The sequence below is a fragment of the Lagenorhynchus albirostris genome, chromosome 16 (genome assembly GCF_949774975.1).
Source record: "Lagenorhynchus albirostris chromosome 16, mLagAlb1.1, whole genome shotgun sequence".
NCBI lineage: Eukaryota > Metazoa > Chordata > Mammalia > Artiodactyla > Delphinidae > Lagenorhynchus > Lagenorhynchus albirostris.
This window is the reverse complement of record NC_083110.1, coordinates 3,370,799-3,398,248: the sequence shown is the minus strand read 5'-3', so window position 1 is coordinate 3,398,248 and position 27,450 is coordinate 3,370,799. Positions and strand designations below refer to the sequence as shown.

The 27,450-nt window shown below is 38.7% G+C and overlaps 1 protein-coding gene across 5 annotated transcripts in view; it reads right to left on the bottom strand.

The window, feature by feature from the left end:
• TSNAX (translin associated factor X) overlaps positions 1-27,450 on the bottom strand; it is a 51,047-nt gene that overhangs the window by 18,119 nt on the left and 5,478 nt on the right. For 3 of the 5 annotated variants that reach the window (XM_060125794.1, XM_060125795.1, XM_060125796.1), the window contains exons 4-6: positions 24,789-24,919; positions 6,013-6,140; positions 29-1,954 (exon numbers count right to left, since the gene is read on the bottom strand). In XM_060125794.1, the coding sequence (XP_059981777.1) occupies positions 1,577-1,954; positions 6,013-6,140; positions 24,789-24,919 (637 nt within the window). In that variant the 3' untranslated portion in view covers positions 29-1,576. Of the gene's footprint in view, positions 1-28; positions 1,955-2,864; positions 3,030-6,012; positions 6,141-24,788; positions 24,920-27,450 lie in introns of those variants that run through there. The other 2 variants (XR_009535985.1, XM_060125797.1) reach the window with 2 other exon arrangements.

Here is a 27,450-nt window from a genome sequence, read left to right as displayed (position 1 = left end):
TCTCAACTGATCAAAAAATAAGCTTAACTTTTGTATTTTAATATTTTATTCAAAGAGTTCAGTTTTAAACATCTGTAAGACATTCATCAATCCATTATTACTTTACTTTTAACATTATAAATTTAACTTCAAGTGGCAGAGGAAAGAAAAATATGTAATAAAACTATATTTCAGCTGTATACCTTCGAGTAGGGAAACGGAAAAAACTACCACCAAAACAAACAAACAAACAAACAAACCTAATCTATTAGGCATGTATATATTTTATTTTCCTTTAGGTGATCATTTTTGGAAAATTACCCTTTCCAAGAATAAGCCCTTGCAAACAGAGCTGCTAATCTTTCCAAAAATAAAATCCAGTATCTAGATTCTCAAAACTCACAAAACCAAATGGAAATGTCTAGTTGTCAGCCAACAGTGCCATGCTCAAGTCAGTTTCACACCACAGTGAATGGTATAACTATTTTCAGTAGGCAAATTCCTAATATAACTAATTCCTAATATTCCTAAAATAACTAATTTCAGTAGGCAAATTCCAATTCTAAATATTAATAGTGAGACTACTTCTACTACTAGTGATACTACTTGCTATTCCCAACTGTGTTGACAACTGTCTTATTGCTGAATTGTACGTGATAAATCTTCTTTGGCAACTTTTCATACTATGCATTAACACAACTGGACAACTATAAAGATTTGGATTAACTTAATATTTCAGAATTTTCAAAACTTCATTATAATTATTTAGATGTAATTTCTGATAGATGTTAGAATAGGAAAGCCTCCAAACATGCCTAATTAAATATAATAACAACAACAAAAACTGCTAAATAATCACTACCTTTTCAGTTGTATGTGCAAGTATATAATTCAACTCAAACATCAGTGAAAATATTACAATGTTAGTGCCAATTCTCTATCAGACTTTCTGTGATAAAGGACAAAAATTAAATGTAGAAACTAACATCTGGGTACCTGTCAATTTTTCTGGAAGGCTGTTTCATATGCATTCAAAATGACCTAAAATTAGCCAGAACATAACATGAATTCTCACTACAAGACCTCATGAAGTATACTGGTAATGTGATTTTAAACTCTTGGTCTATGAATTAAGCCTATTTTGGAGGCTTGGCACAATATTATCAAGAAATTTAAACAGGAAGCTCAAGTCCAGATGTATAACTAAATATATATTTTTTAAAAATCACCAACTTAAACTATAACTGTCTTCCACTAAATATTACCGCTCCAAAATTCACACACACTAAATTAAAACAGGTACGGCAGAAAGTGCACTCTGAAGCATGTTCACATTTACAAAGATAAATGATGAGGTTTAGCCAGCAAAAAGTCAAACAGGCATATAAGCAAACATCTGTATGCAAATTTTCACGAGTAAGATATAAGAAATGATTTGTTTCGGTAATTTTATGTACAGCCTGTATACAATTTAAAACAAGTACAACTGAAAACATTTCTAAAGCCACAATAAAGTCAAATGATATACTAAATAACAGTCTTACAAATTGGTCTCTCTCAGGAGTTCTTAAGAGAAAGAAAACTGAGTAATGTTACTCTAAGAAATGCCCTCTTCTTGATCAATCATTTCTGTTTTAACTGAAAAGACATCTGCCAGCATGTGTTTTGGAATTTCTGAACCTCTGACTTTCAAGGCATAACAAGCATTCTCCACTTTGGCCAGACTTTGTTTCAAGGTATACAGCTTCTTAGAAACCTCATAAGGTCCAGTATTGCCAATGAATGAAAACCCATCATAAACCTGACGTAAAAACTGGCTCACTTCAAAGGGGGTGTCAATGTCCCCATTCCCGACACTGTTAATACACATTCGCATCAACTCTCCAGTTAAATCAGCCACTCCCAGAAGGTAATCAACAGGCGTGATTTTCAGTCTCCAGGTACCGCATTGCTTATCCTGTGCATCAGAAGAGGGCTGGTAAAAAACAAAAAAAAAAACAAAACAAAAAAAGTAACACACACACAAAGAAAATACACTGTGTGAAAGAGTGACTATGCATGTATCTCATATAAGGAACAAAATCAACAGCAGGTCAATCATACTAATCTTCTCTCAATAAAATGATCCGTTTTGTTAAATGACCATTCGAGACATTACAAGACGAATTCATGCCCTCAGTAGGGAGTTTAACTTATGACTTCAAGATAATTTTGACATCTAATATTGTATCATTATAAAATCAACCATTTCCAATTTCACTTGACATACAAGATAAAATCAAAACATTCTTAAACAAGGCCTACTGACGTTACTGCAAGACAATGACTGACTTACTTAAACGACAAATCATAAAGCCCTCCAGGTTCAGGATCCAGTCATGTTTTCCTCAATCACTTAGTCCCTTTCTGGCCTCTCTCCTGTCCCCCTCGGAACTAGCCATCAGGATTTATTACTCTCTCGCTACACCCACCTCAGTTCCTTTAGGCTCCTATTTTTCTACTGCACCTGCCCAGCAAAAACACAACCCTAAATCAGTAATAAAAATCTACTCTTGATAGTGCTTTATTCAAGTGGCTGAGTACCACTGGGCTAAAAAATGATAACACTCACAACTGTATAGCGTTTGTACCACTACAAATTACTCACCAGTCCTTTTGCTTATTTCTTAGATGGTTGTCTCCAGTCTCTTCAAACACTACTCCAAACCTTCACCACTCTCCTCCTCAGCCCTTACTCAATCCCAAACCTCTTCACTCTCAGTAAACAATCTTGCCTACTTTCACTGGCCTGGTTATCTGCTAGACCACCTGGCACAAGCTCTCTCAATTACCTTATCCCTAAAAAAAAAACAAAAAAACTTATTTATGTCCACATCCATCTTTACCTTCTATCCTCCAGTCTCAGATGATGAGTTGTCCCTCCTCTTGTTTGAGGTTAACTCTTCCAAATGACCTTGACCCATCTCCTCCCACCTCTTCCAGGACCTTGCTTCATAAGGTGTATGCCCTTGGGCAAGTTATTTCATCTCTCTAAACCTCAGTTTCCTCATCTGTAAAATGGGATAACAGTACCTACCTCAGAGGTTTATTTTAAGGATGAGATAACATTTACCAAGTTCTTGGCATAATGCCCAACACAAAGTAAATACTCAATAAATGTTAGCTGGTATCACCATTACCATCACTATGTCAGTCTCCTCTCTCCACATCAATTTCTCTCTCTATTGGATTCTGTCTAAAAGAGGCAATGTCTAAATTGTTATTAAAAGTCTGTATGAGACTTAGCTAGGTGGGGTGCAATTATATTGGAGGACATTTTAGGCAGAGGGAACTGCAAAGGCGTACAGGTGAGAATCGAGCTGTATATTTGAGGAACTAGTGAGGTATTTCTTTGGAGTAAAATTTAAAGTAAGAAGTGGTACAGGATGAGTCTAGAAAGATAGAGCGAGGGGACAAAGTCACATTAAGAAATTAGAACTTTACCTATAGGTAACAGAGTCGTTGAGAATTAGGCAAGGAAATGACAGAGTCAAATTTAGGTTTTATTAAGATGACTCTGGTTGCTCTGTATCCAATACATAAATCCTAGCACTGCTGGACTCTTCAGAGACCATCTGTTCCAACCTTCTCAATGTAGAGTATAAGAATGAGGTCCAAGAAACACTGTAGGTAATATAACTAGTTAATGGTAGAACTGGGTAAGTATACAAAGTCAGCTTCCCAATTATCCTGACATAATTCCCAATTATCCTGACCTGCTATGTGTTGTTTCTATTAACTGTTAAGAGAACTGGCATCTTTTTGGAAAGGACAGACTGTGGGTGGTGAGGGTAGAGGAGGTGGGGAGGTGGCGGGCATTTTCATAAAGTCATTTATAAAAGTAACCTTTGCTTAAGAAAACATTAATGTTCTTTGTTTCTCTCATTAGACAGAAGGAGTTCCCTGATTATAAACTAAGTTGATTTTGAAGAAAAAAGTGTGTTAAAAAACGAACAAATTTCAACTAATTGTCAAGGAAATAAATTCTGCTTTACCAATAATACATATTAGAAACTAGGGAAAAGAAAATCACTTAAAAAGCAGTTTTTCAAGATGGACCTGAAGTATTTAGGGGTAAAACATCGTGACATCCATAACTTAAAGTAGTTTAGCAAAAAACATTTAGATGAAGCAAATATGGCAAAATGTTCATTACTGAATCCAGGTAGTGGGTATATGGATGTTCATGTGCTACTACTATTCTCTCCACTTTTTTGTGTATTTGAAATTTTTCATAATAAAAAGTTTAAAAAAAATTAAATGGTTTTGACACTACTCTCAATAGGCATGTCAGAGCAAAATACCTTCCCCTACTGAATTCCCAGAATTTTCAGCACCAAGAACAAACTTTAGCACTAAAGGGAAAAATTATTTATGAATGTGGTCTTCACATTTTGAGAACTATATGTATATGAATATTATGACACCTTAATCTTACAATAATTTACTACCTAAATCCTCAGAATAGTGTTTTAACTCTCAGCTTCTCTTTACCTTTTGCCTTTATATTTCCATTCTGAACTAGAGAGAACTTTGAAAGGGAGGCATGGTAATTTGCCTGATATATTTAAGAAGCAGGGTCGAGATTCCCTGGTGGAGCAGAGGTTGAGGGTCCACCTGCCGATGCAGGGGACATGGGTTCGTGCCCCGGTCCAGGAAGATCCCACATGCCGCTGAGTGGCTGAGCCCATGAGCCATGGCCGCTGGGCCCGCGCGTCCGGAGCCTGTGCTCCACAATGGGAGAGGCCACAACAGTGAAAGGCCCGCATACCACAAAAAAAAAAAGAAGCAGGGTCAAACAGGCTTACCTTACTTCTTTCCGTAATTCAATCTTTACTAAATAAATAAAAGGTATGAAGGAATTTTACTTCTCAAGATGAATTTCCTCCTTAATAAACTTCACATGATTTTTAAAATTGAGACAATACATGGTTTCCTTGAAGTAAGTTATATCTGTCATGCCAAATTATATCTCACTTTTCAAAATTAATGTTTTATTAACATTCAAGAAAAGATGATTTCCGTAGCTTCTTCCACTTTCTGCCTGCCTATCCTAACTCTTTGAGTGATTTTTAAAAAAATAATAATGAAAGAAAAACTGATGAAAAATAAAGAAAGGAAAAAAACTGTTTAATTGTATCTTTATGTGTACTGGTATCTCAGGAGGTTACCAAACAGTCAAAATTTTACCTCATGGCCTGAATACTGTATCTTGAAACCCAGGGGAAAAAAATAGTATTTATTTAAAAGCTGAACTGCCAAAGTTTCTCTTTTCTTAATTTAGAGAAGCTATGTAATATTTCAGATAAAAGCATTATGAACTCAGTAACTAACATCTCTCACTATGTAATAACAACTTGATATTGACATTGATAATGACAACTAACTACTGAGCACTTATGTGGCATGTGCTGTATACTACCTAATTTAAAACCTTTAAATCAAATCCTTTAAAACACTCCTTTGAGGTAGACACCTGGCACAGGGGTCCCTGGGGCACATGGTGAGAAACACCGGCAGCGTGGACAAGGACACTCATGACTCTGGATGCGAGACACCTGGTTTCAAAGTTACCTGTCATGCTTACTAGCTAACTAGGTTTTGGTAAGTTACTTAAACTCCCTAAAGGCCTTTTTTGAAAAATGAGGGTAATAATTCTTACCGCATAAGGTTAAAAAAAGGATTAAATGAGACAGTGCTTATAAAGGGCACATAGTAAAATACACAGTAAAACCAAAGGTGGACTTACGTAATTACTCAATAATGCTTTATGTAAAGAGTAATGTTTTCCCCCAACATACCCACGGTTGTTTGAGCCACTAACTAAAATATTTAAAAAGACCATTTCCCTAGTTGGGAATCTATGAAATCACACTGTAGAAAGAACCTTCCCATCTCAATATTCTTAGCATCATAAGCCAATAAACCGCCTACAATCATTATACTGTTACATAAATTATGTAATAAATGTGAAATATGATTTTAAATTCTTACAGTCTTATTTTCTTTCCCATTGTCTTCTGTTGAAAAAATCAACTGTTTATTAATTTCATCCATACTGATAAGTGATCGTGTTTTGATGAAGTGTTGAAAAGAGACAGCCTCCACATATTCCTGCAGTCCTGAAAAACCAACCAAGAAATTACTAAGGAACCACCACTGAATTAATAATAAGGAAGTCATTATAAAGAACTTCAAACTAATCATCACCTAGCTCAACAAAAGCTTAATGGGTGCCTCCTATGAATATTAGCCCTAGATTCAGGTCTTAGAAAGAACACAAGGGACCACCTGGGAATAGATGGTGGGGACTACACTGAACACGCAAACATTTCTGTGGCTGAACTTTAGACAGCTCAAGCACAAAGGTGTTCAATTTCTTCTTCGTGCTTCATGAGCCCATTTGTCTTAAAAATCTACTCTTTCCGACAGAGAAATGGCAAAGATTTTCAGAGAAATATTTTTTGAAGAATTTAAGAAAGGGCTATTACAAAAATTCTGATAGGCTTTAACAGAAACTATACAGATTATTTTTTGCTCCCTTCAGCAGCAAAATAGACAATGATTCAATCAAATGAGACATAAAATTAAAGATCATTTGGCTCTTTCCTAAAATTTTAATAGGTAAAAAAACACAGTAAATAATGCAGACTAAAGTGTCAAAATTCAGAATACTGTTTTCCTCATACTTCAAAATCAATCCTTTCTGCTTCAGTAGTTTACGTTAAAAAAAAAAAAAAGCTAATGAGTAATACCAGATGTACCAGATGTAAATTCTACAGAGTCCTCACTGAATTAAAAATACATCTTGGTGGGCTTCCCTGGTGGCACCGGGTTCGTGCCCCGGTCCAGGAGGATCCTGCATGCTGTGGAGCAGCTGGGCCCGTGAGCCACGGCCGCTGAGCCCGCGTGTCCGGAGCCTGTGCCCCGCAACGGGAGAGGCCACAACAGTGAGAGGCCCGCATACGGGGGGGGGGGGGGGGGGGGGGGGGGAAAGCTCGGTAAAGGTTGAAAATAGTACTATAAATACTTTTTCAAGTGTTTTGAAACAACCAAATTTTATCGTCACAATTTTCAGCATTACTTTATTATGTCTTAATCTATAAGGTAATACAGGGAAAAAGTATTTCTTAAAATGATTATCATTACTGTCAGGTTAAGAAACTCAGTCTTCTTTTTAAAGGCGTTATTGTAAAAACAGGAAGAGGGGAACAAATTCAGAAAGAAAACTCAGAACTTGGTAGGGTCATCGGTATTCAAGTTCTCTCTCTAACACTTCTCCTGACAGAGTCCTGCACTCACAGAGCCTCCCAGAAGCTGACACTAAAAGTCAGGCCTGGCAGCAACAGTGTTGAGAAGGCTGGCCACTGTGGTATTGTCACAAATGCCACACTAGGGTCAAAGACACAAAAGGAAATGCATGACCTGGTTTTTATAGCAATAAGAGGAAACAACTAAATGAAAATACCCTGACTCATTTTGAGCAGCAAATGATGCTAAAGTAAGGTTAGAAAATAAGTGTCTCCTGCTGACAAAGTAAGACAAGATAGGACACTTTGCTTAATAAACCTAACATGCTGAGAAATGAAACAATAAAGTGGAGTTTAACAAAACAGGTAACACCCCTTAACATTTACAACTAAATTTCTGTCACATTTTAGTTTTATGACTAGGTTCATAAAACCCAGTTCCCTTCCCTAACGACAATCTGTATTTCTCATTTCCTTCCAGAAACACTTCAGGCATACAAAAGCAAACAGCAACACTTGAGAACCACTCATCACATCTCTAAATATGCTCTAACGTGACTGGCTCTTAAGAATAAGAGCTAAAGATGAAGATATGCAGAAAGATTTATGGACAAGGATATTCATCATCACAGTCACTACAACAACAAAAACTGAAAAGCCTGAAAGGCCAGTAACAGAAGTGCCACCGCCAGCGCCCCGCCCCTCAGCTCCACCGGCGCAGGCCGTGGAGGCGGGCCCTAGCCGTGGAGGCGGGCCCTAGCGCGCTTCTCTTGCTAGCTGGCATGCTAGTGAGCCCCGCTGGTGGGCCCGGAAGGACAGCAAGGGAGGGGAAGCTCTCTTCCGGATTCTGGTGTGCCCGTCTTTGGCAGCCTTCTAAGCGTGGGGAACCTGCAGCTCCAGGTGGGCAGCAGCACGAGGCCCCTCTGTGGGGGCAGATTCCCTTTGTGACCCAGAGAGCATCTCCCAGGGAGCCACCTCCCTGGGCAAGGGGTCTCCCGGCCCAGCACCTCCCCATGGACAGCTTCCCAGTGATGCCATCAGCACGACATCTCAGCCATCCAATGGCCCACGACTTCAGGGGGGAGGGAGGGGGGACTCCTCGAGATGTGTTTCTGCCTCTGCCCTGGGGTAGTGGATGCCTCCTGTCTGATACTCCTGTACTCTTCAGAGTTCATGTTTCCTCTTATAAGGCAGTCCCCTTCACAGTTAATTCGTTATATTAAACTTTCCCTGTTCAAATTACTACGCAGGACACTGATGAATACAACAGGGACTTAGGAAGATACATAATGGTACCGTATCCCCTTCACCCCTATTACCATGGACGAGGTGTTCCATCCTTTGAGGCCAGCCAGCAAGCCTAGCCTCAGAAATCAAGACACAATCCCAGCAGGAACCTTAATGTGGATTCTCCCTTCCACATATGAGGTTTTCCACCTGATGTCCCCTACTGGACGCTATCAGCATCAACACTCTCAGATCTCTCCCATCCACTGGGCCTACCTTCCTCACACCTACTGCCCCAACTCTCTCCTCGCCTTAGCTCACCTCACACTTCTCAGCCTACTTCCTTCTAGCTTGAATGCATCTCTACATCAAAACAGCTCTCACTTCAAGTTATCATAGTTGATGAGTCTAATGGACATTTTTTCAGTCTTAACTGTAGCAGCATTCAGCATTTTGACCCCTTTTTCCCTTCTTTAAACAAGCTCCCCTTTGGTTCCTTTGAATGGCATCATCTCCTAGTTCCCCGTTTTTCTAACTCTCTGGCCATGTCTTCTTAGTCTCTGCCTCAATTAATCCCAGGCTCTCAAATTTACCTATACTTGGCTTCAATCCCTCAACTTTACATCTCTGGCTTCGAGTCACACGTATCCAAATGCGTATTTGACAATCCCATCAGAGGACCTCAAGACCAACATGTCCCACAAGGTGTTCACAATCTTCCTTCCCAGCCTAGCCCTCTTCGTTTTGCCAGTTCTAAGAGCCTCCTGCCCGCCCTTTCTTCCATCCATTTTCTTCCTTCTTATCCACTCTCACACCACAGACTGTTTGCCTTTTTAATAACTATGACCACGTCACTCCCCCACTTAAAGCCTCAATAGCTTTCCATGGCTCTCCGAATACGGAGCAAAACCATTAACGTGGTTTATAAACACCTGCTTAATTTCACCCTCCACCAACCATCATCAGCCTCAACTCACGCTATGGTCAAGTTATAACTCACGTAGTTATACATTTCAAAGGTGGGTATGTAAACCCATATAAATATCCTTTAAATTAACAACAGTACAAGGCTTGTATGTACTCTATAATATGAATTTTCCTACAGTTAATACAAAACACTACTTCTTCAATATTTCTAGGCATAATCCTGCCCCCAAGTTCCTACAGTTGGCTTATACTTCATAGCCACGTCGAGCAAAAATAGTAGTGTTTTAAATGCTGGAATCAAATATCAAGGTTCTTGTCATACATGTGGTAATTGATGGGGGAGAGAGCATAAAAACTAAGGTTCTATCAGTTGAAGGTGGTGTACACAAGCTTTCCCAGGGCTTCATGGTGAGGCTCGATGATTTCATCATGTGAACATTAATTATCAAGATTAATGGGTATAAGCCAGTGTACCCACAGATGGAGGATGGCCGTATCTATATACCTATAATCTCAAGCTGATTTGACAGACAAAGTGCAAATTCCAGTGTGTAGTTCAAGGCAGAAGAAATCAGTCAGAAGTGAGGGTATCACTTAAACTGAACCCGTCTCTCATCTATTCTCTCATGGTAACACTATGTGTGACGGTCCATTTGGCTAGCTATGGTGCCCAGCTGTTCTGTCAAACACCTGTCTAAATGTGGCTGTGAAAGTATTTTCTAGATTGATTAACACTTAAATCAACAGACTCAGAGTAAAGCAGATGACCCTCCATAATGGGGTGGGGCGGGGAGAGACACTCATCCCATCAACTGAAGGCCTTAAGAACAAAGAATGAGGCTTCCCAACCAAGAAACCGGTTGGGAAAACTGCCACGAAGACACCCTGCCTGAGCCTCCAGCCTGCAGACTTCAGACTCAAGACTGCAACATCAACTCTTCCATGAAATTCCAGCCTGCTGGCCTGCTCTACACATTTCATACTTCCTAGCCCCCAAATCATGTGAGCCAATTCCTTCAAATAAGTTACTTCCTACCTATCCCACTCCCTCCCCCACCCCCATGACTCCTGTTGGTTCGGTTTCTCTGGAGAACCCTGACGTCAAACAGTGGAACGGCATGTCTGGTGAGGCAGAGTGCTCACATAACCTAAGTGCGCACACAAGGCACACACCTGTCTCCTCTCCTTGACTCTCCGTGCTTTCCCTTTTTCATTCCACACGCACACTGCACCTTCTCTGATTTCAAGGGGTTTCGTTTGCTGGCCCTCAGCCTTCCCTCCATGCCCTCCTCCCTCTTTCACCTGATTAATTACTACTAAACCTTTCACATTCCATCAAACAGAACCTTTGAAGAAACTGTCTGACACCATCCCATTCTAAGTCAAGCCCTTATTATATGTTTTCCTAGTACAATGTGCCTTTACTTTGAGGCACTAATCAAAGTTGTATTTATTTATTTATTTTAAATACATCTTTATTGGAGTATAATTGCTTCACAATACTGTGTTAGTTTCTGCTGTACAACAAAGTGAATCAGCCATATGCATACATGTATCCCCATATCCCCTCCCTCTTGCGTCTCCCTCCCACCCTCCCTATTCCACCCCTCTAGGTGGTCACAAAGCACTGAGCTGATCTCCATGTGCTATGCAGCTGCTTCGCACTAGCTATCTATTTCACATTTGGTAGTGTATATATGTCCATGGCACTCCATGCCATGTCACATTTGGTAGTGTATATATGTCCATGTCCAAGCTTCGTCCCAGCTTATCCTTCCCTCTCCCCGTGTCCTCAAGTCCATTCTCTATGTCTACATCTTTACTCCTGCCCTGCCACTAGGTTTATCAGTACCAGTTTTTTTTTTAGATTCCATATATATGCGTTAGCATATGGTATTTGTTTTTCTGACTTACTTCACTCTGTATGACAGACTCTAGGTCCATCCACCTCACTACAAATAACTCAATTTCATTTCTTTTTATGGCCGAGTAATACTCCATTGTATATATGTGCCACATCTTCTTTACCCATTCATCTAAATGTCGATGGACATTTAGGTCAAAGTTGCATTTAAATAATGTAAAATTCCAAGACTTCCCTGGTGGTCCAGTGGTTAAGACTGCACTCCCAATGCAGGGGGCCCGGGTTCAGGGAACTGGATCCCACATGCCGAAACTAAGAGCCCCTGTGCCAAACTAAGACCCAGCGCAGCCGAAATAAATAAATAAAATAAAATAAAATAAAAATTTTTAAAGTATTAAAAAATTAACATAGAATTCCTTATCTACCATCCATTTCTATCCCTTGCTAGGAGGGCAATATGATGACTACCTTGTTCACTGCTTATCCCTTGTTCCTAATGTAACAGGCACAAAAACATAATTATATAAGGCAGATCCATTTTTGAAAAACTATTTAGTAATTTTAAATTATGTTTCATAGGGACATTTAATAAATAAGAAAATGACCATTTTGGAAAAAACCCAAAATATAATAAAGAAATAAGTAAAAATTAAAACATAATATATACACTATGATTATAAATAAAGACAGTGGGAAACAGGAAAAACCTGCAACTTAAAACAACATCAAAAGGATTCTTATTACCTCAGCTCTCTAAGCAAGCTGGTTTAAACCATTCTAGTGGGAGTACTGTTATACTGTGCTATTCTGCTTACAGAGATCACTGGGGAAAAACTATGTCTAAGAATTTGATTGCATTCAAGGAAAGACTTAAATTCCAGGACCTATCCCACAATGTTTAAGAAAAGTATCCCAATATCCCTGTTATCCACATGGCTCAGAATAAAAGGGAGAAAAAAAGGAAAAGATAAACTAAAATTAAATGAAATAACATAAAATAGTTATTAAAATAATTTTAAAAAAAATTTTAAATGTAATCAAAAGAAGGAAAGAAGAATGCAACTAGACTGAAAAACAAGTCCACCAATTATAACAAGTGCTAAAAACTACACTAAAAAAAAAGAAAAAAAGGGCTTCCCTGGTGGCACAGTGGTTGAGAGTCCACCTGCCGATGCAGGGGACACGGGTTCGTGCCACGGTCTGGGAAGATCTCACATGCCGCGGAGCGGCTGGGCCCATGAGTCATGGCCGCTGAGCCTGCGCGTCCGGAGCCTGTGCATCCGGAGCCTGTGCTCCGCAATAGGAGAGGCCACAACAGTGAGAGGCCCGCGTTCCGGTAAAAAAAAAAAAAAAAAAAAGAAAAGAAAAGTATCCCAGAGTAGATGTACCTTTGCTTAACAGAGTCCTTTAAGGAGTGTTTGATGTGCAAGGGGAGAAATGGAGCTCAGCTTAGGGCAGGGACAACAGAGTTGAAATGCCCTGCATAATTAAAAAGAAATAATTTCAAGTTTCAAAGTTCAGCAATGGAAGAGAAAGAATTTTTAAAAAGAAAACAAGCAGTGAAAAAGCAAGATAGTATTTTTAATACTATTCCTGATTCTGAATGAACTTTATTTAACAAAGATGCTAACTACAGGAGAGCATATTGGTGAAACATCACTTCTTTGTGAATGGAAAAAGATATCTGGCTGAATTCATTAGCTGTAGAATTGTTTTACCCACATGAGCCAATTCAAAACATGGAAAATCATTTTAATGAATATATTTTTTTAAATGATTTGTAGTTAATAAAATCAACTAAGTACAACCAACTTCCAGGACTATGCCTCAACTATAAAACAAAAGTACTAGACACCACGATCTCCGTGGTACTTTTCAGATTTAGATTGGTATGAACTATTCTTCCTATTGAAATGGCAAAAAAAATCCACCTTAGTGAAACTAAATTATATGGCAAACAGGAATGCCATTTGCTTCTGCAACAAAGCACTCCTGAATGATGCTGCTAAAATGTTTGCAGTCTCATGAATAAATGCACATGAAAAATATTAAATTCACCAAATAGGGTAAAGAACATAAAATTTACCATTTTAGCCATTTTTTAAGTGTACAGATGTGTCGCATTAGGTTCACTGACACCGTTGTGCAACCAAAACCACCATCTATCTCCAGAACTCTTTTTATCTTACAAAACTGAATCTCGGGAATTCCCTGGCGGTCCAGTGGTTAGGACTCCGTGCTTTCACTGCTGAGGGCACGGGTTCGATCCCTGGTCAGGGAACTAAGATCCCACGAGCCGCGCGGTGTGGCCCCAAAAGACACAAATAAACAAAAACAAAACTGAATCTCTATTCCCATTAAATAACTTCTCATTCCCTGCCCCTCAGCCTCTAACAGCCAGCATTCTACTTTGTCTCTATGGATTGAACTCCTCTGGGGACCTCATATAAATGGAACCATATGGTATTTGTCCCTTTGTGACTGGCTTATTTCACTGAGCATTTATCCATGTTGCAGCATGTGTCAGAATTCCCTTCCTTTATAAGGCTGAATAATACTCCACTGCATGAATAGACCACACTGGGTTTATCCATTCATCTGCTGATGGACACTTGGGTTGCTTCTACTTTTTGGGTATGGTAACTAATGCTGCTATGAACATGGGTGTGCAAATATCTGCTCGAGTCCCTGCTTTCAATTCTTTGGGGTATATACTCAGCAGCCCCCAACAAGATTTCTTAAAATATATAAATAAAATATTGGTAGTACTTAAGTCTGACTTAGGTACTACCAATTATATGTAAGACAATGTATCTGATACTTTACATCCATCTTTTTAACGCTCATTATAACCTTATGTAGCCAAGGTTATACTATCCTTCCTTTATGGATGAACAAATTGGGGCTCTAAGGAATTCAGAAATTCACCCAGGTCACATAAGGAGTGGTGAAAAAACATTTCTATAATTCAAAAGCTCAAGCCCTTCCCACCTTGCCTGCTTCCTTACATTCAACTCTATATAAAACATATTCACTTTTTCTCACTTTTTTCCCCACTAAATCCCTAGGTCAGCTTTTCTCCATGCTTCGTTCACCTTATTCTCTAGTCTCTGATACTGTATTCTTTCGTGATTCTGTGCTAGTCTGTGCCTAGCCTATGTTGCCCTCTCTCAAATCTTCTTCTACCTGTAAAAAAAAGTTTAAACGTTTTGATACACTCCAATCAAGGCAGCACTCATTTCTTCAAACCCACTACATAAAGCTTATACTACAATTAAATGTTTCAGAACCTCTGTATTATAAAAGCTGTATGATCACCAATGTTGCACCCTGGAACTGTGAAGGCAAGAATCATCCTTTTGTTACACCTTTCCTCCTTCCTCCATTCCCAAAGACAGCACTTCACATACAGAAGAGATTCAAATGCTTAGTAAATTGCTTAAAATAATCTCTCCCTGTTCCTCCTCATTAGCTTTATGAAACTCTAGGTGCTTTGCCAAAACTATTCTAAAATTTGGTATTCAAATGTTCAGAACTATCTAATTGTCCTTTATTTATAGTACTTTGGATTTAAGTCCACTAAGAAAGGCATATTTTTACAAGATTGGAGTTCAAACTGACGAAGCTCAGAATCAGAGGTCTTATGGTTATCTAGTTTATTTTTTATAGGGGAAAAAAGAAGATGCGGACAAGAGCCCTCAAAATTCATCTGTTTGTATATCAATCTCTATTAAGGGGGGTGGCTGTCAAATATTACGTTTTCCAGTATATCTAAAGTCATTAGTTAAGTTGTCCTTGGGATGTGTTTGATTAAGTTACCCCAGACATGACGGTGCCATTTCTACTCCATAGAAATTAGGTTTCAGTATATACCATAGAGAAAGTTCAACGACATCTGGCCCCAAACACCGAAAGCATTTTTGGTCACATCTAGGTAAAAGGATGTTTAAACAAGTTATGTTTCAACTTGATGAAAAGGACATCCGCTATTTTCAGTGAATAATCCCCAAGGTGAAAATTTTCAATCTACTGCCATATTCCATCAAACAATGGCTTCCCCTTCTGCTTCTGCTTCTGCTTGGATGAAATCCAATTAGAATTATTTACAAAATCAGCTGCCAGTAAGACAGAAGTTTGTAGACTGGTTTTATGTAATTTGTTATTTTTCTCCTTCTTCTCCTATTAGAACATATACAAGGAAACCCAATTAAAGGCTTCTGATTATTTTTACTTATTCTTATAATATTTAAGCGGTATATATCCCATCCAAAACTCCACAGAAAACCATACAGAGGTTTCATCATAAATTCGATCTACAAGTCTCAACTTTCTTCCCAGGCTTCTAGTGTTTTAGAATACTATCTGACATTTGACCCAGCAATTCCACTCCTAGGTATATACCCAAGAGAACTGAACTGAAACCGTATGTTCACACACAGACTTGTACGAACGTTCACAGCAGTGTTATTTTTAGCCAAGTAGAAACAACCCAAATGTCCATCAACTGACGAATGCATAAACAAAATGGTACATATGTACAATAAAATATTATTCAGCCATAAAAAGGAGTAAAGTGCTGACAGATGCTATGACACAGATGAACCTTGAAACATTATTCTAAGTGAAAGAATCCAGTCACAATAGGCCGCTCATTGCACACTCCTGTTTCTACGAGATGTCTAGAACAGGCAAATCCATGGAGACAGAAAGCAGCTTAGTAGCTGCCTTGGGGTGGGGGAAGGGAGCTGGGGAGTGACTGCTAATGGGTAAGGGGTTTCTGGTTGGGGTGATGAAAATATTCTGGAATTATCCAGTGATGACAGCAGTACAACCTTGTGGTTATATTAGAAACCACGGAACTGTACAGTTTAAAAGGGTCAATTTTATGACATGTAAATTATATCTCAATTTTTAAAACTGCATTTATAACTATTTGTAAGAATACCACCTGAATTTCTGCAGAAGTGAGCTTTACCAGATCACTGAAATGTAAAAGTATAATCATGTCTAGGTTTGATTCACAGCCCACTCTGCTAAAAACTGTACCCTCAAACACATAACTCGTACATAGAAAATAAGTGTGTGCAATTATACTACCAATAGTAAAACAAATGCAATTCCACTACTTTGGATTTTGTCTAATTTGGACTTTGTCTGAGCAAGGCTTTTACTTTAGCACCAAAGAGTGTATGTTGGGCAAATCAGTATTCCTGAGTTTTTATCTAACATGAAAACAAATTTTAGAATTTAGCATACTCTTACAGATTAATTCTGCTAAATTCCAGAGGGAAGAGAACAAACTTTTGTTAACAGCTATGTCCCAGACTAAGAAATGCTTTCCACGAACATATTCCATTTAATTTTCAAAGCAGTCCACGAGGCAGCTGTTACTGTTCCCGAGTTACAGGCTGAGAAAGCTGAAACTGAAAGAGGCCGCACGTTCCAAGGTTACAGATCTAAGGAATATCACAGCAAACACAGAAGCCCAGGTCTGTACGGCAGCAAAGTCTCTTCTGCTTCACCTCACTCAGTAAATTTTACCTGTTAAAAGCAAACCTGAATGAGTAGAAAACTTAATAGCCACCTGGGGATCTTCTAAATCCCCCCGAGCTGACTCTGGGATCCTGGGAAGAGGACCACACTGTTCCTGTCTCAGTCGCTACAGAGTCATCCCTGGAACAGTTCTGGTCAGCACCGTCAGCTCCCCTGTCCCTTGGAGTGATATTCAAAATATTTTAACAGGAATATAAATTATTACATAAATCAACATAAATCTAGCATTTTAAATATATTCTTCTATTCCCTTATGATATCAAATTACCTTTATTATGAAACCTGCTTCCCAAGTGATTTAAGATACAGCATAAATTATCCATCAAATCATTCTGCTAATTCTCAAATCATTTCTTGATTTTTAGATGTTGTTGGAAGTATCTTTCGTTTGATTTGTCTTTCCGCAGCTAAACGATGCCCCTGACTGAGCCATGATTTGATACTGGGAACATCATCAAACTTCGCATGACTTCTTCCATTAAATGACAGTCACTAGGTGACTGATCCTGCCACGTGGGGATTCACAGGCCTGCCTCCATTTCAGCTTCCAACTCTCCCCACCGTTCAACAAATCTCTGTTCTCATCATCCTCTCTCCTCTAACCACTGGGGGATGAAGAGAGTAGAAAGAGAAGAGAAAAGGAGGTTCGTGATGTCACTTGTTGGGCGTGTGTGCTGTCCTTTGGTCGTTCAGTAAGACCCAGGGCAGAGCGCCCTCCCCAGACCTCTTTCCTACGTGCAGAGACAGTCGCTACCCTCTCCTCCAAGGGGGGTGTCTCAAACAAAGCAGAGCTCCCTGAACCCACCTCAAAGCCTGTTAACTGCAACCTGAGGGAATGTGCTCGTGTGAAAGACTTGTTTATATCCCTGGTCCCAGGAGACCTCCCAAATACTGTTTGCTTCTCCCCACAGGGCACTTATTTGGGGGCACAGCTCAGCTGCACCACACAAACCCACCCCACTCCACTCCTGGACTTGACTTAAAGCAACTCCCCAGGATGGACCTAGAGTCTGTCATACAGAGTGAAGTAAGTCAGAAAGAGAAAAACAAATACCGCATGCTAACACATGTATATGGAATCTAAGAAAAAAAAAAAAGGTCGTGAAGAACCTAGGGGCAAGACAGGAATAAAGACACAGACCTACTACAGAATGGACTTGAGGACACGGGGAGGGGGAAGGGTAAGCTGGGACGAAGTGAGAGAGTGGCATGGACATATATACACTACCAAATGTAAAACAGATAGCTAGTGGGAAGCAGCCGCATAGCACAGGGAGATCAGCTCGGTGCTTTGTGACCACCTAGAGGGGTGGGATAGGGAGGGTGGGAGGGAGGGAGACGCAAGAGGGAAGACATATGGGGACATACGTATATGTATAACTGATTCACTTTGTTATAAAGTAGAAACTAACACACCATTGCAAAGCAATTATACTCCAATAAAGACGTTAAAAAAAAAAAAAAGCAACTCCCCACCCAAAATAATGTATTATCTGCAGCCTGTGCCCTAGCTGTAGTGCACAAACCAAAAAGTATGTCACGGGCTGAATTATGCCCTCCTAAAAGCCGTATGTTGAAGCCCTAACTCCTAGTACCTCAGAATGTGACTATATTTGGAGACAGGGCCTCTAAAGGTGATTAAGTTAAAACAGGAACATTAGGGTGGGCCTGAATCCAACCTGACTGGTGTCTGGATAAGAACAGATTAGGACACCCCAGACACCAGGGATGCCCAGAGGGAAGACCACGTGAAGACACTGGGGCGGCCATCTTTAGGCTAGAGAGAGAGGCCTCAGAAAAGCCAACGCTGCCGACACCTTGACCTCGGACCTCAAGCCTCCGGAACTGGGAGAAAATAAACTTCTGTTGCTTAAGCCACCCAGTCTGTGGCAGTGCCAGCAAACTAATACAGCATCTTGGAATCACAGTGTATGCTTGGCTTTTGAGATAAATCAGATATGCTGAAATCTGTATTATTAATTAATTTGACTAATCACAGTTAATAACATACTACTTATCAACAGACACAAAAGTATGTTTTAACAACCAAAATGGTCATAATAGTGTGTCAAGCTGAATATCTTGCCCAACTTCTCCCACTGTTATCGTGCTACAACTAACTAGCAAAATGCTAGCCAGGAATGAATCTAACTTCCTACCTCATTCATTCCAATCACATTTATCGATCAGGTAAACTTTCCAAAATCATTAGTAATAACTATTAAATGCTGCTGGTTAAGTTCCCACCCCCACTCCCTTGGAGTCATTCTTGTATCTCCAGGCCCCCATGAATTCCAAACTACTGTTCTACCTCCTGCCCGTTCTCAGCACGTGACTGGAAGACAGAGGTTTCTGACCAAGAATGTCCTCCCCTGCCGGCCTCTACACCCCTCCTGAAATGCCAATCTCCAAAGCGGTGGCCTTCATCGCATACAAGGCTTGTCAATTTACCTATGCTACAGAACCCACGCTCTCCTGATTCCTCAGGGATCCTATTCCATCAAAGATTCCATTCTATTCCCTTTGGTTTAGGTCCGGAGGACCCAGTCTTCGGCTTTCTTCTCACTCTACACTCTCTCCGGACCATTTTATCCATGTCTATAACTTCAACTCTAGCTTATAAGCTGAAGCCTTCAAGGCTACAACCGTACCCTGAGTTCTCAAAACCAATATATTCAATTGCTATTAGGAAGCTGCTTGCATGCCACACCAATCACATCCAAAACCCATTCTGTCTTCCATTTCCTCCCTTAACAAATAACATCTGCACTCAACCAGCTGGCCAAACCAGGAAGTCTATTAAGTTACTGCACTTCAATTTCCTCGTCTGTAAAGTACAAACATCTACCTACATTGTAGGACTTATATAAAATAATGTCAGTGTCTGGTACAAGGGCCCTCTGTAACTACTGAATTAAACTGAGGTGGGAATTATTAAAATAAGAATGATGGGCATTAATTTTTGTTCGATAGTATTTAAAACTTTTTTAGGGGCTTCCCTGGTGGCGCAGTGGTTGAGAGTCCGCCTGCCGATGCAGGGGACACGGGTTCACGCCCCGGTCCAGGAAGATCCCACATGCCGCGCAGTGGCTGGGCCTGTGAGCCATGGCCACTGAGCCTGCGCGTCCAGAGCCTGTGCTCCGCAGCAGGAGAGGCCACAACAGTAAGGGGCCCGCATACCGCAAAAAAAAAAAAGAAAAAATTCAGAAAAAAATTTACATCCATCAACATGCATATGCCTGGATTTCCCACTAAACCAAATGGACACCAAACTACTGTAGTGGGCAGAGAAAAATTAACTATTCATCAAACATATTTCATTGTCTTTGGCACAGAGACCATATTCCCCATTCTCCCTTGAAATCAGGTGTGGACTGGCCAATAAAATGTGGACAGAAGTGGTCGATGCCACTTGGAGGGCTGGCCCATAAAAACCTCAGGCATGACCCTGCACTCCTCTCTTCCACAACCTGCCAGTTGTATGCTGATGTCCTGACTGATCTTGGAAACCACGTACTGGTAGTAGCAGAGCCCCAAGATCCTGGGGCTCTGAATGACTAAGTGCGAAGAGCACACTCAAGACACCATCACAAAGCCGGAACTTTAAATGAGAAAGAAACGATTTCTATTTTGTTAAGCCACCAAAATTTCACAGGTTTATTCATTTGTTCCAGTACTTAGCTTTACCTGAACTAACATCTCTACTGACGACTTAATCTCACTTACAAACAGAAAAATTCAGTGTTTAGCTATATCTCTCCCCTCACTAAATTCCAAAGGCTTACAGATCTTCATGTCCTAGTTCATTTTTTCAGTGAGCCTTCTCAATTTTGCTACTATGCTGAAATGATATCAAATTTCTCTGTACTGATATAATGAGCTTTAGCACGCCCCTAAATATTAACATTGATCCTATTTCTGCACTTATGTCTAAGTAACAGCCCCTGGAAATATGCTTCCTTTTAGAAGGAACAAAAAATAGTCAAACAAAAATTCGCAAAAGCAAATCATCAAATAAAAGATTTGATTGAACAACAAAAAAAGCCCTTTTAAAATACTTCTGCTCTTCATTCTGTCAACATTTATCAAACAACTATTAAGTGTCTGGGATACATCAGTTAATAGTAAAAAACTTTTGTAGAGACTTGTCAAGTCCACATTCTAGTAGAGGAAAAAGAAATAATAAAGAAAGAAACATAATAAATATGGCGATTACAGAGTAAGTCAAAACGTGTTAAGTGCTATGGAAAATTAAAAAGAGCAACACAAGAGCTATGTGTGCTGGGTTTTTAAGAAACACCTTCATATTTAAGCAAAGAGAAATTTAAGCAAGATAAAGCCTTTACTCAGGGTTAGGTTCTGAAGTCTACAGGTAAATTAAATCCATATAATAAGAAAGCAATCGTACCACTTACTAGCTTATGACCATGGACAAGTTGCTTAACTCCTGTGAGTCTCAATTTCCCCACTTATGAAGTGGTAAAAATAATATTTATGATTTAGGGATACTGCAAAGGTTATATAAATATAAATATTTAATATATAAAGAACAATGGCTTTAAAAAAATATCTGTAACTGGCCTAAAACACTCACTTAACCCATCATTCACATTCTCAGATGAGAGAATTAAAATATTAGTTAGGGTCTGAACTGAGTTTTGCGCACCTGAATGTCTCAAAATTAAATGACAATTTTTAGTATTATCACAGTGATATAAACTAAACCAAAAAAAGGAAGAAATATTTTTTTCTTTGAGATGGAGGACATTTCCCCCAACTGTTAATTTTTCAACGAGAAAAAAAAAAAAAAACCAAAAACATGACAGGGCACGAGAAAAAGTTTTAAGTGACTTATTTCAAGTAACTAATTATCTGTCATTTGTTTAACCATCCCTTGGGACAATCTGTAACCCACTCTGATAAGAAATGTGTAGAAAACAGACCTAGCTTTTTGTTGTTGTTCAATTATTAGTAGGACACTCAATGTTTGAGCTCACACAAGTATCCCTTAGGGACATGCTCTGCGTGCCATTGGCACTGTTCTTAATGAGGAAAAGCACAGAACTCCTTTAGTTCAATGCCAGAATTGTTTTATCTTCAAGTCAAAAGAACAACTATTTGGAGTAACACCAAAACAAGCATTTAACAATTACAAGCAGCAAGCTATTCATAAGCGTCACATTGTTAATGCTACTCTAATTATAAATAACCGTATTTTATCAAATAAAATATCTGTCAGCAAATTTTTAAGTCCCAGACACCTCTTTGACTGCTTTATTCCTTAACTTTAAGAAAAAAAATCTTTATTGTTTCAATTTAAAGAACCTCACTTAATTTTAAAGACTTCCTACAGAAAAGTGAGACACAGGGAATCCTTAAATTTTTAATTCATGGGTAGGTAATCTCAAAGAAAACTTACAAATCATAAACAAAGGCCTTAAACAGAATATGGTGCTTACAACAATCCTCAATGATAGTGAACCGGGAATATCTGAAGAAAGACTGCTCCCATTTTACTAACGTCCTATCTAAACTTTTTCCAAGAATGTAGTGCTTCCTTCCTGATTTAAGAAACACTCTACTGACTCAATGAAATGTCCCCTTTGCCTCTTTTTCTCCATTTCTGTTTTATTCTAAAAGCCAAGTATGACTTCCTAGGTTTCTTTTAGTGTCATTATCCATATGGTCCTTGCTCTTATTTAAAGCCTTTCCTTATACTTTACTCATTGATCCATGAAGGACCTACAAAATAAATGACTGGGCCAAATAAAGCAAAGATCAGTGTCCCTAGATTAACTGTGCTTTTTGAACGTCACACAAATGGAAGTATACAGTTAGATACTCTTCTGTGTCTGCTTATCTTGCCCAACACAATGTCAAATTCATATTTGCTGTCGCATACGGTTACTTTTTACTGCTATGTAGTACTACATTGTACAACTACACCACAATGTACCCATTTTCCTGTTGACAGACATTTGGGTCATCTTTTACTTTTAGGATATTGTGATTACAGCTGTTATGAGGTGTCTTGCACATGTCTTTTGGTGACATAAGCCTCACTCCTCTTGGGTATATACGCAGAAGTAATCATATAGTAGACATGTTCCCAGCTAGATACTGCCACCAAAGTTTTTTTAAATGGTACAGGCAGTATTTATGATTTAGTCATGCTGGTGAGTGAATGGTATCTCACTGTGGTTTCACTTTACATTACTCTAGTGAATAATGATGCTGAACACCGTTTAGTGAACATTCAGTCATCTGAATATTCACATTTTTAAGGCCCCTATTCACCTTTTATGGTCCTTTTTTTTATAATAAATTTATTTATTTTTGGCTGCATTGGGTCTTCATTGCTGCACGTGGGCTTTCTCTAGTTGTGGCAAGTGGGGGCTACTCTTTGTTGCGGTGCGTGGGCTTCTCACTGCGGTGGCTTCTCTTGTTGCGGAGCACGGGCTCTAGGCACACGGGCTTCAGTAGTTGTTGATCCGATTTTCCTTTAGCAGTTAATGCTTTTTTGTGTCATTAAAAAAAAAATCTTTCCTACCACAAGGTCACGAAGATACACTCGTATGTTTTCTTCTAGAGGCTTGTTTCAGCTTTCACTTCACCCTTCTTTCTCCCATTATCTCTGATCTTCTCTCCCAACCCTGCCAAATCTGTCACATGCAAGGCTGTGCTTGCATGTGGCAACATAAACTGAATTCATGAAATCTTTTTTATTATATGTGCTATTATTTTGAAAATGAAATAAATCCCTGATAGTAAATAATAAATGATGAGGATGGGAATGTACCCCCTTTCAGAATATACTATAATGACTCCTCATGGAAATGTGTTATCACTTTAGTTTATAATAACACGCCTCCAGTTTTAACCGATACACGCAGGCACCTTCTCTTACTAATATCAACACGTTTCAACAACCACAGGTCGACATTTCTGCAAAACAAGTGCTGAAATGATAACCAGACTAAAACTGAACATATATTGACCAGGTACCAAATGAACTCATTTCCTACTACTGTACTTACCTGAGCTCAGTGGAATCAGCTATTCGATAAAAGGAATACAGAACTTCCATTTACTTCTATAAATATGCATCAGCCTTTGATTTTGTCTTTCTGGAAATTTCAGGGTATGTCTGAATTATACATTATCTCTCCTCACAGTGAACTCACAATAAGAAAAGGATGAAGAGGATCAGATCAAGTACCTTAAACATTTGTGCCAACTAATTTCCAAATGGTGATAATCACCAAGATCCAGTACTCCATGAAACATTTTAAATGAATATATAAAACCCAGTACTGGGCTTCCCTGGTGGCGCAGTGGTTGAGAGTCCACCTGCAGATGCAGGGTACACAGGTTCGTGCCCCGATACGGGAAGATCCCACGTGCTGCGGAGCGGCTGGGCCCGTGAGCCATGGCCGCTGAGCCTGCGCGTCCAGAGCCTGTGCTCCACAACGGGAGAGGCCACAACAGTGACAGGCCTGCATACCCCCCCCAAAAAAAAAACCCAGTACTACCCTAAACTTCCCAGTATGGAGTCACACTATGAGATGTTCTGGTCCACCTGGCTAAGTGATACATTCTCTTTCATGAACTTACTATGACTGAAACTTAGAGCCACAAGTGAGATATACCCATAGTGGGAAATGAGTTATGCCCTGCCTGAATACACCCTACTCACTCAAGAATAAAGTTCATCTATTAAGTCTGTGTCCTCAGTTACTTTATTAAAATCTATCAATGACTGTCACTACACAGAAAAATAAAGCCCATTAAGCATTTTTAGATTACCTTTACATTACTATTCAGAAGTTCTAATTTTTTAAAGCCAGTAATGTTTCACCAAGCATCAATTAAAATTCAGGCAATGCACATAAATCATGTAACGAACTTTTTTTTTTTTAATGTTACCACTACAATGAACCTAGACTCACCTGTAGTAATGGCTCTGTGGAACTGATGCATGTCTTCTCCTGAGAGCTCCTGGGCTACCTGCAATATCTTTTGTCTGACACCATCCAATTTAATTTCTGCTTCAGTCAGTATTTCGTCCATATAAGGAGCACTGTAATCAAGATATTGGGAACTTTTAAAACATCAGTCAGATGTTTTGATAGTGAAAAACTGAGATAATCTACATATCAATTAACATAGGGCTAAATAAATATCCTATGTATCTGGAAACTTCTAACGCAAAACTACAACTATAGTTTACTAAAAAAAGGTTAAAAAATAAAAACATGGAAAAATGCTATAATATTAAGTGAAAAGAGAAGTATAAAAAGTTGTACTTATAATATGACCATAACTACAAGAAAAATTATGTTCATAAAAATATGACATCTGGAGACGTCTACTTTTAGTCAGGATGGAGTAACATGGACAGGATATATCATCCCACCATAAAACTAAACAACTAAAGAGAAATACATATATACAAAAAAAATGGTTTTCAGACGTTGGGCAACAGGCAGCATGGGACAGTGATCCCTGAGAGAAGGGTGAAGAAAAGGACATGTGCCTTATTATGACTGTCCCATCTAACTGCCTGCAGTGCAGTGACAGTGCAGGGATGAGAAACTTAGGTGGACCCTGGGAGTCTCCCTGAGCAGAGGGGGAGGAAGTGGGAGTTCAGGTTGGTAAAGATGGCTAAAACTTGCAAGGCAGAGTAACAAAGGAGAAAACTACACACAGAGTTTTTAGAGATCTACACAGGGGACCCACTCAAGTCTTCAGCTGAACTCTGATCAGTGCAGACTTGTGAGGAAACTACCCAAGGCTGAAAAATGAACCACCCTACGTGAGCAAGCAAAATGATATACAGAGCTCACACAAGACCAGAAATAGTTGATTCATCACTGGCAGACTGACACTACAAAAAGTATTAAAGGAAGTTCTCTAGGCAAAAGGAAAATGATACCAGATGAAAATCTGGATCTGTACATAAAGGAATAAAGGACACCAGAAATGGGAAATATATATAAAAATATAATTTTTAAAAAAACATATTGTTTAAGTAAAAATAATAATGTATTATGGGGATTATAAATAATATAGAAGTAGCATATATTTTAAAGTAGCACAAAGGCCAAGCCTGTAGAGGTGAAATGGAAAAGGAAGTATACTATTATAGGGTTCATATACTATAGGCAAAGTGATATGCAAGCTGTCCTTACCTTGTACAGTATCACATTAACTGAAAAGTGTGCGTATCAATATTATGACCTCAATTTGCAAAGTAAATGTTACCACAGAACCATGCAAAGGACAGACATGATTCTGAGATGCACAAGTTTCAATTAACACAGTATTGTGCAAAGTAAGGACAGCAGACTGTGACAAGTCATATATTATAAACCATAAAACAACCACTATAAAAATAAAACAAAAAGGTACAGCTAATAAGCCAACAAATAAGATAAAATGGAATTATAAAAAATAGTCTTCACAACATTGTAAAGCAATGATACCCCAATTTAAAGAATATATATTCAACCCAAAATAAGGCAAAAAAGTGGAAAATGGATCATAAATTTAATTCCTACCATATCAATAATCACATTAAATGTAAACAGTCTAAACACCTCCATAAAAGGCAGAGACTGGATAAAATGGATAAATGGATAAAAAAGCAAGAAAGACAAGAAATCCTCTTTAAATAGACACAAATAGGTTAAAAGCAAAAGGACAAATAAAGATATACCCTGTTAACACTAATCAAAAGAAAACTAGAGTAGCTGTATTAACAAAATAGAATTCAAAACAAAGAATATTTCCAGGGATACTATCATAAAAATAAAGGGTCAATTCATCAAGTGAACAGAACAATCCTCAATATTAATGCATCAAATAAAAGAGCTTAAATACATCAAGCAAAAATTAATAAAAGGGCAAAAAGAAATAGACAAATCCACAAGTATCATCAAGAGATTTGAACCTCTCTCAATAATTGTAGAACAAGTATACAGAAAATCAGTAATAACACAGATGACTGAACAACATCATCAACCAATTTAATTGACATTTATAGGACACTACACCCAACAACAGCAGAATACATATACTTTTCAAGTGTACAAGGTCCAGACAGACCATATTCTGAGCCAAAACCAAGCTTCAGTAAATTTACAAGAATTCAAATCATAAAAAATATGCTTGGAAAATTCCTAAATATTTGGAAACAAAATAACATCCAAACAACCAATGGGTCAAAGATGAAATCAAAATGAAAATCAGAAAGCATTTTGAACTGAATGAAAATGAAAAAACAACATACCAGAATTCATGGAATGTAGCTAAAGTGTACTTAGAGCCATAAAAGGGAAATTTATAGCACTAAATGCCTATATTAGAAAAGAAGAAATGATCTCAGTTTCTTCTTTGTGATCTCAGCTTCCGTCTTAAGAAACTCTTTAGAAAAGGAGTAAATGAATCCCAAGTAAGCAGAAAGAAGGAAATAACAGAAATCAATGTGTCAGAAAACCAAAACATACAGAATATCAATGAAATCAACAGCAGTCCTTTAAGATTAATAAAATTGATAAACCTCTAGCCAGACAGATCAGGAAAAAGAGAGGATACAAATTCAGGAATGAG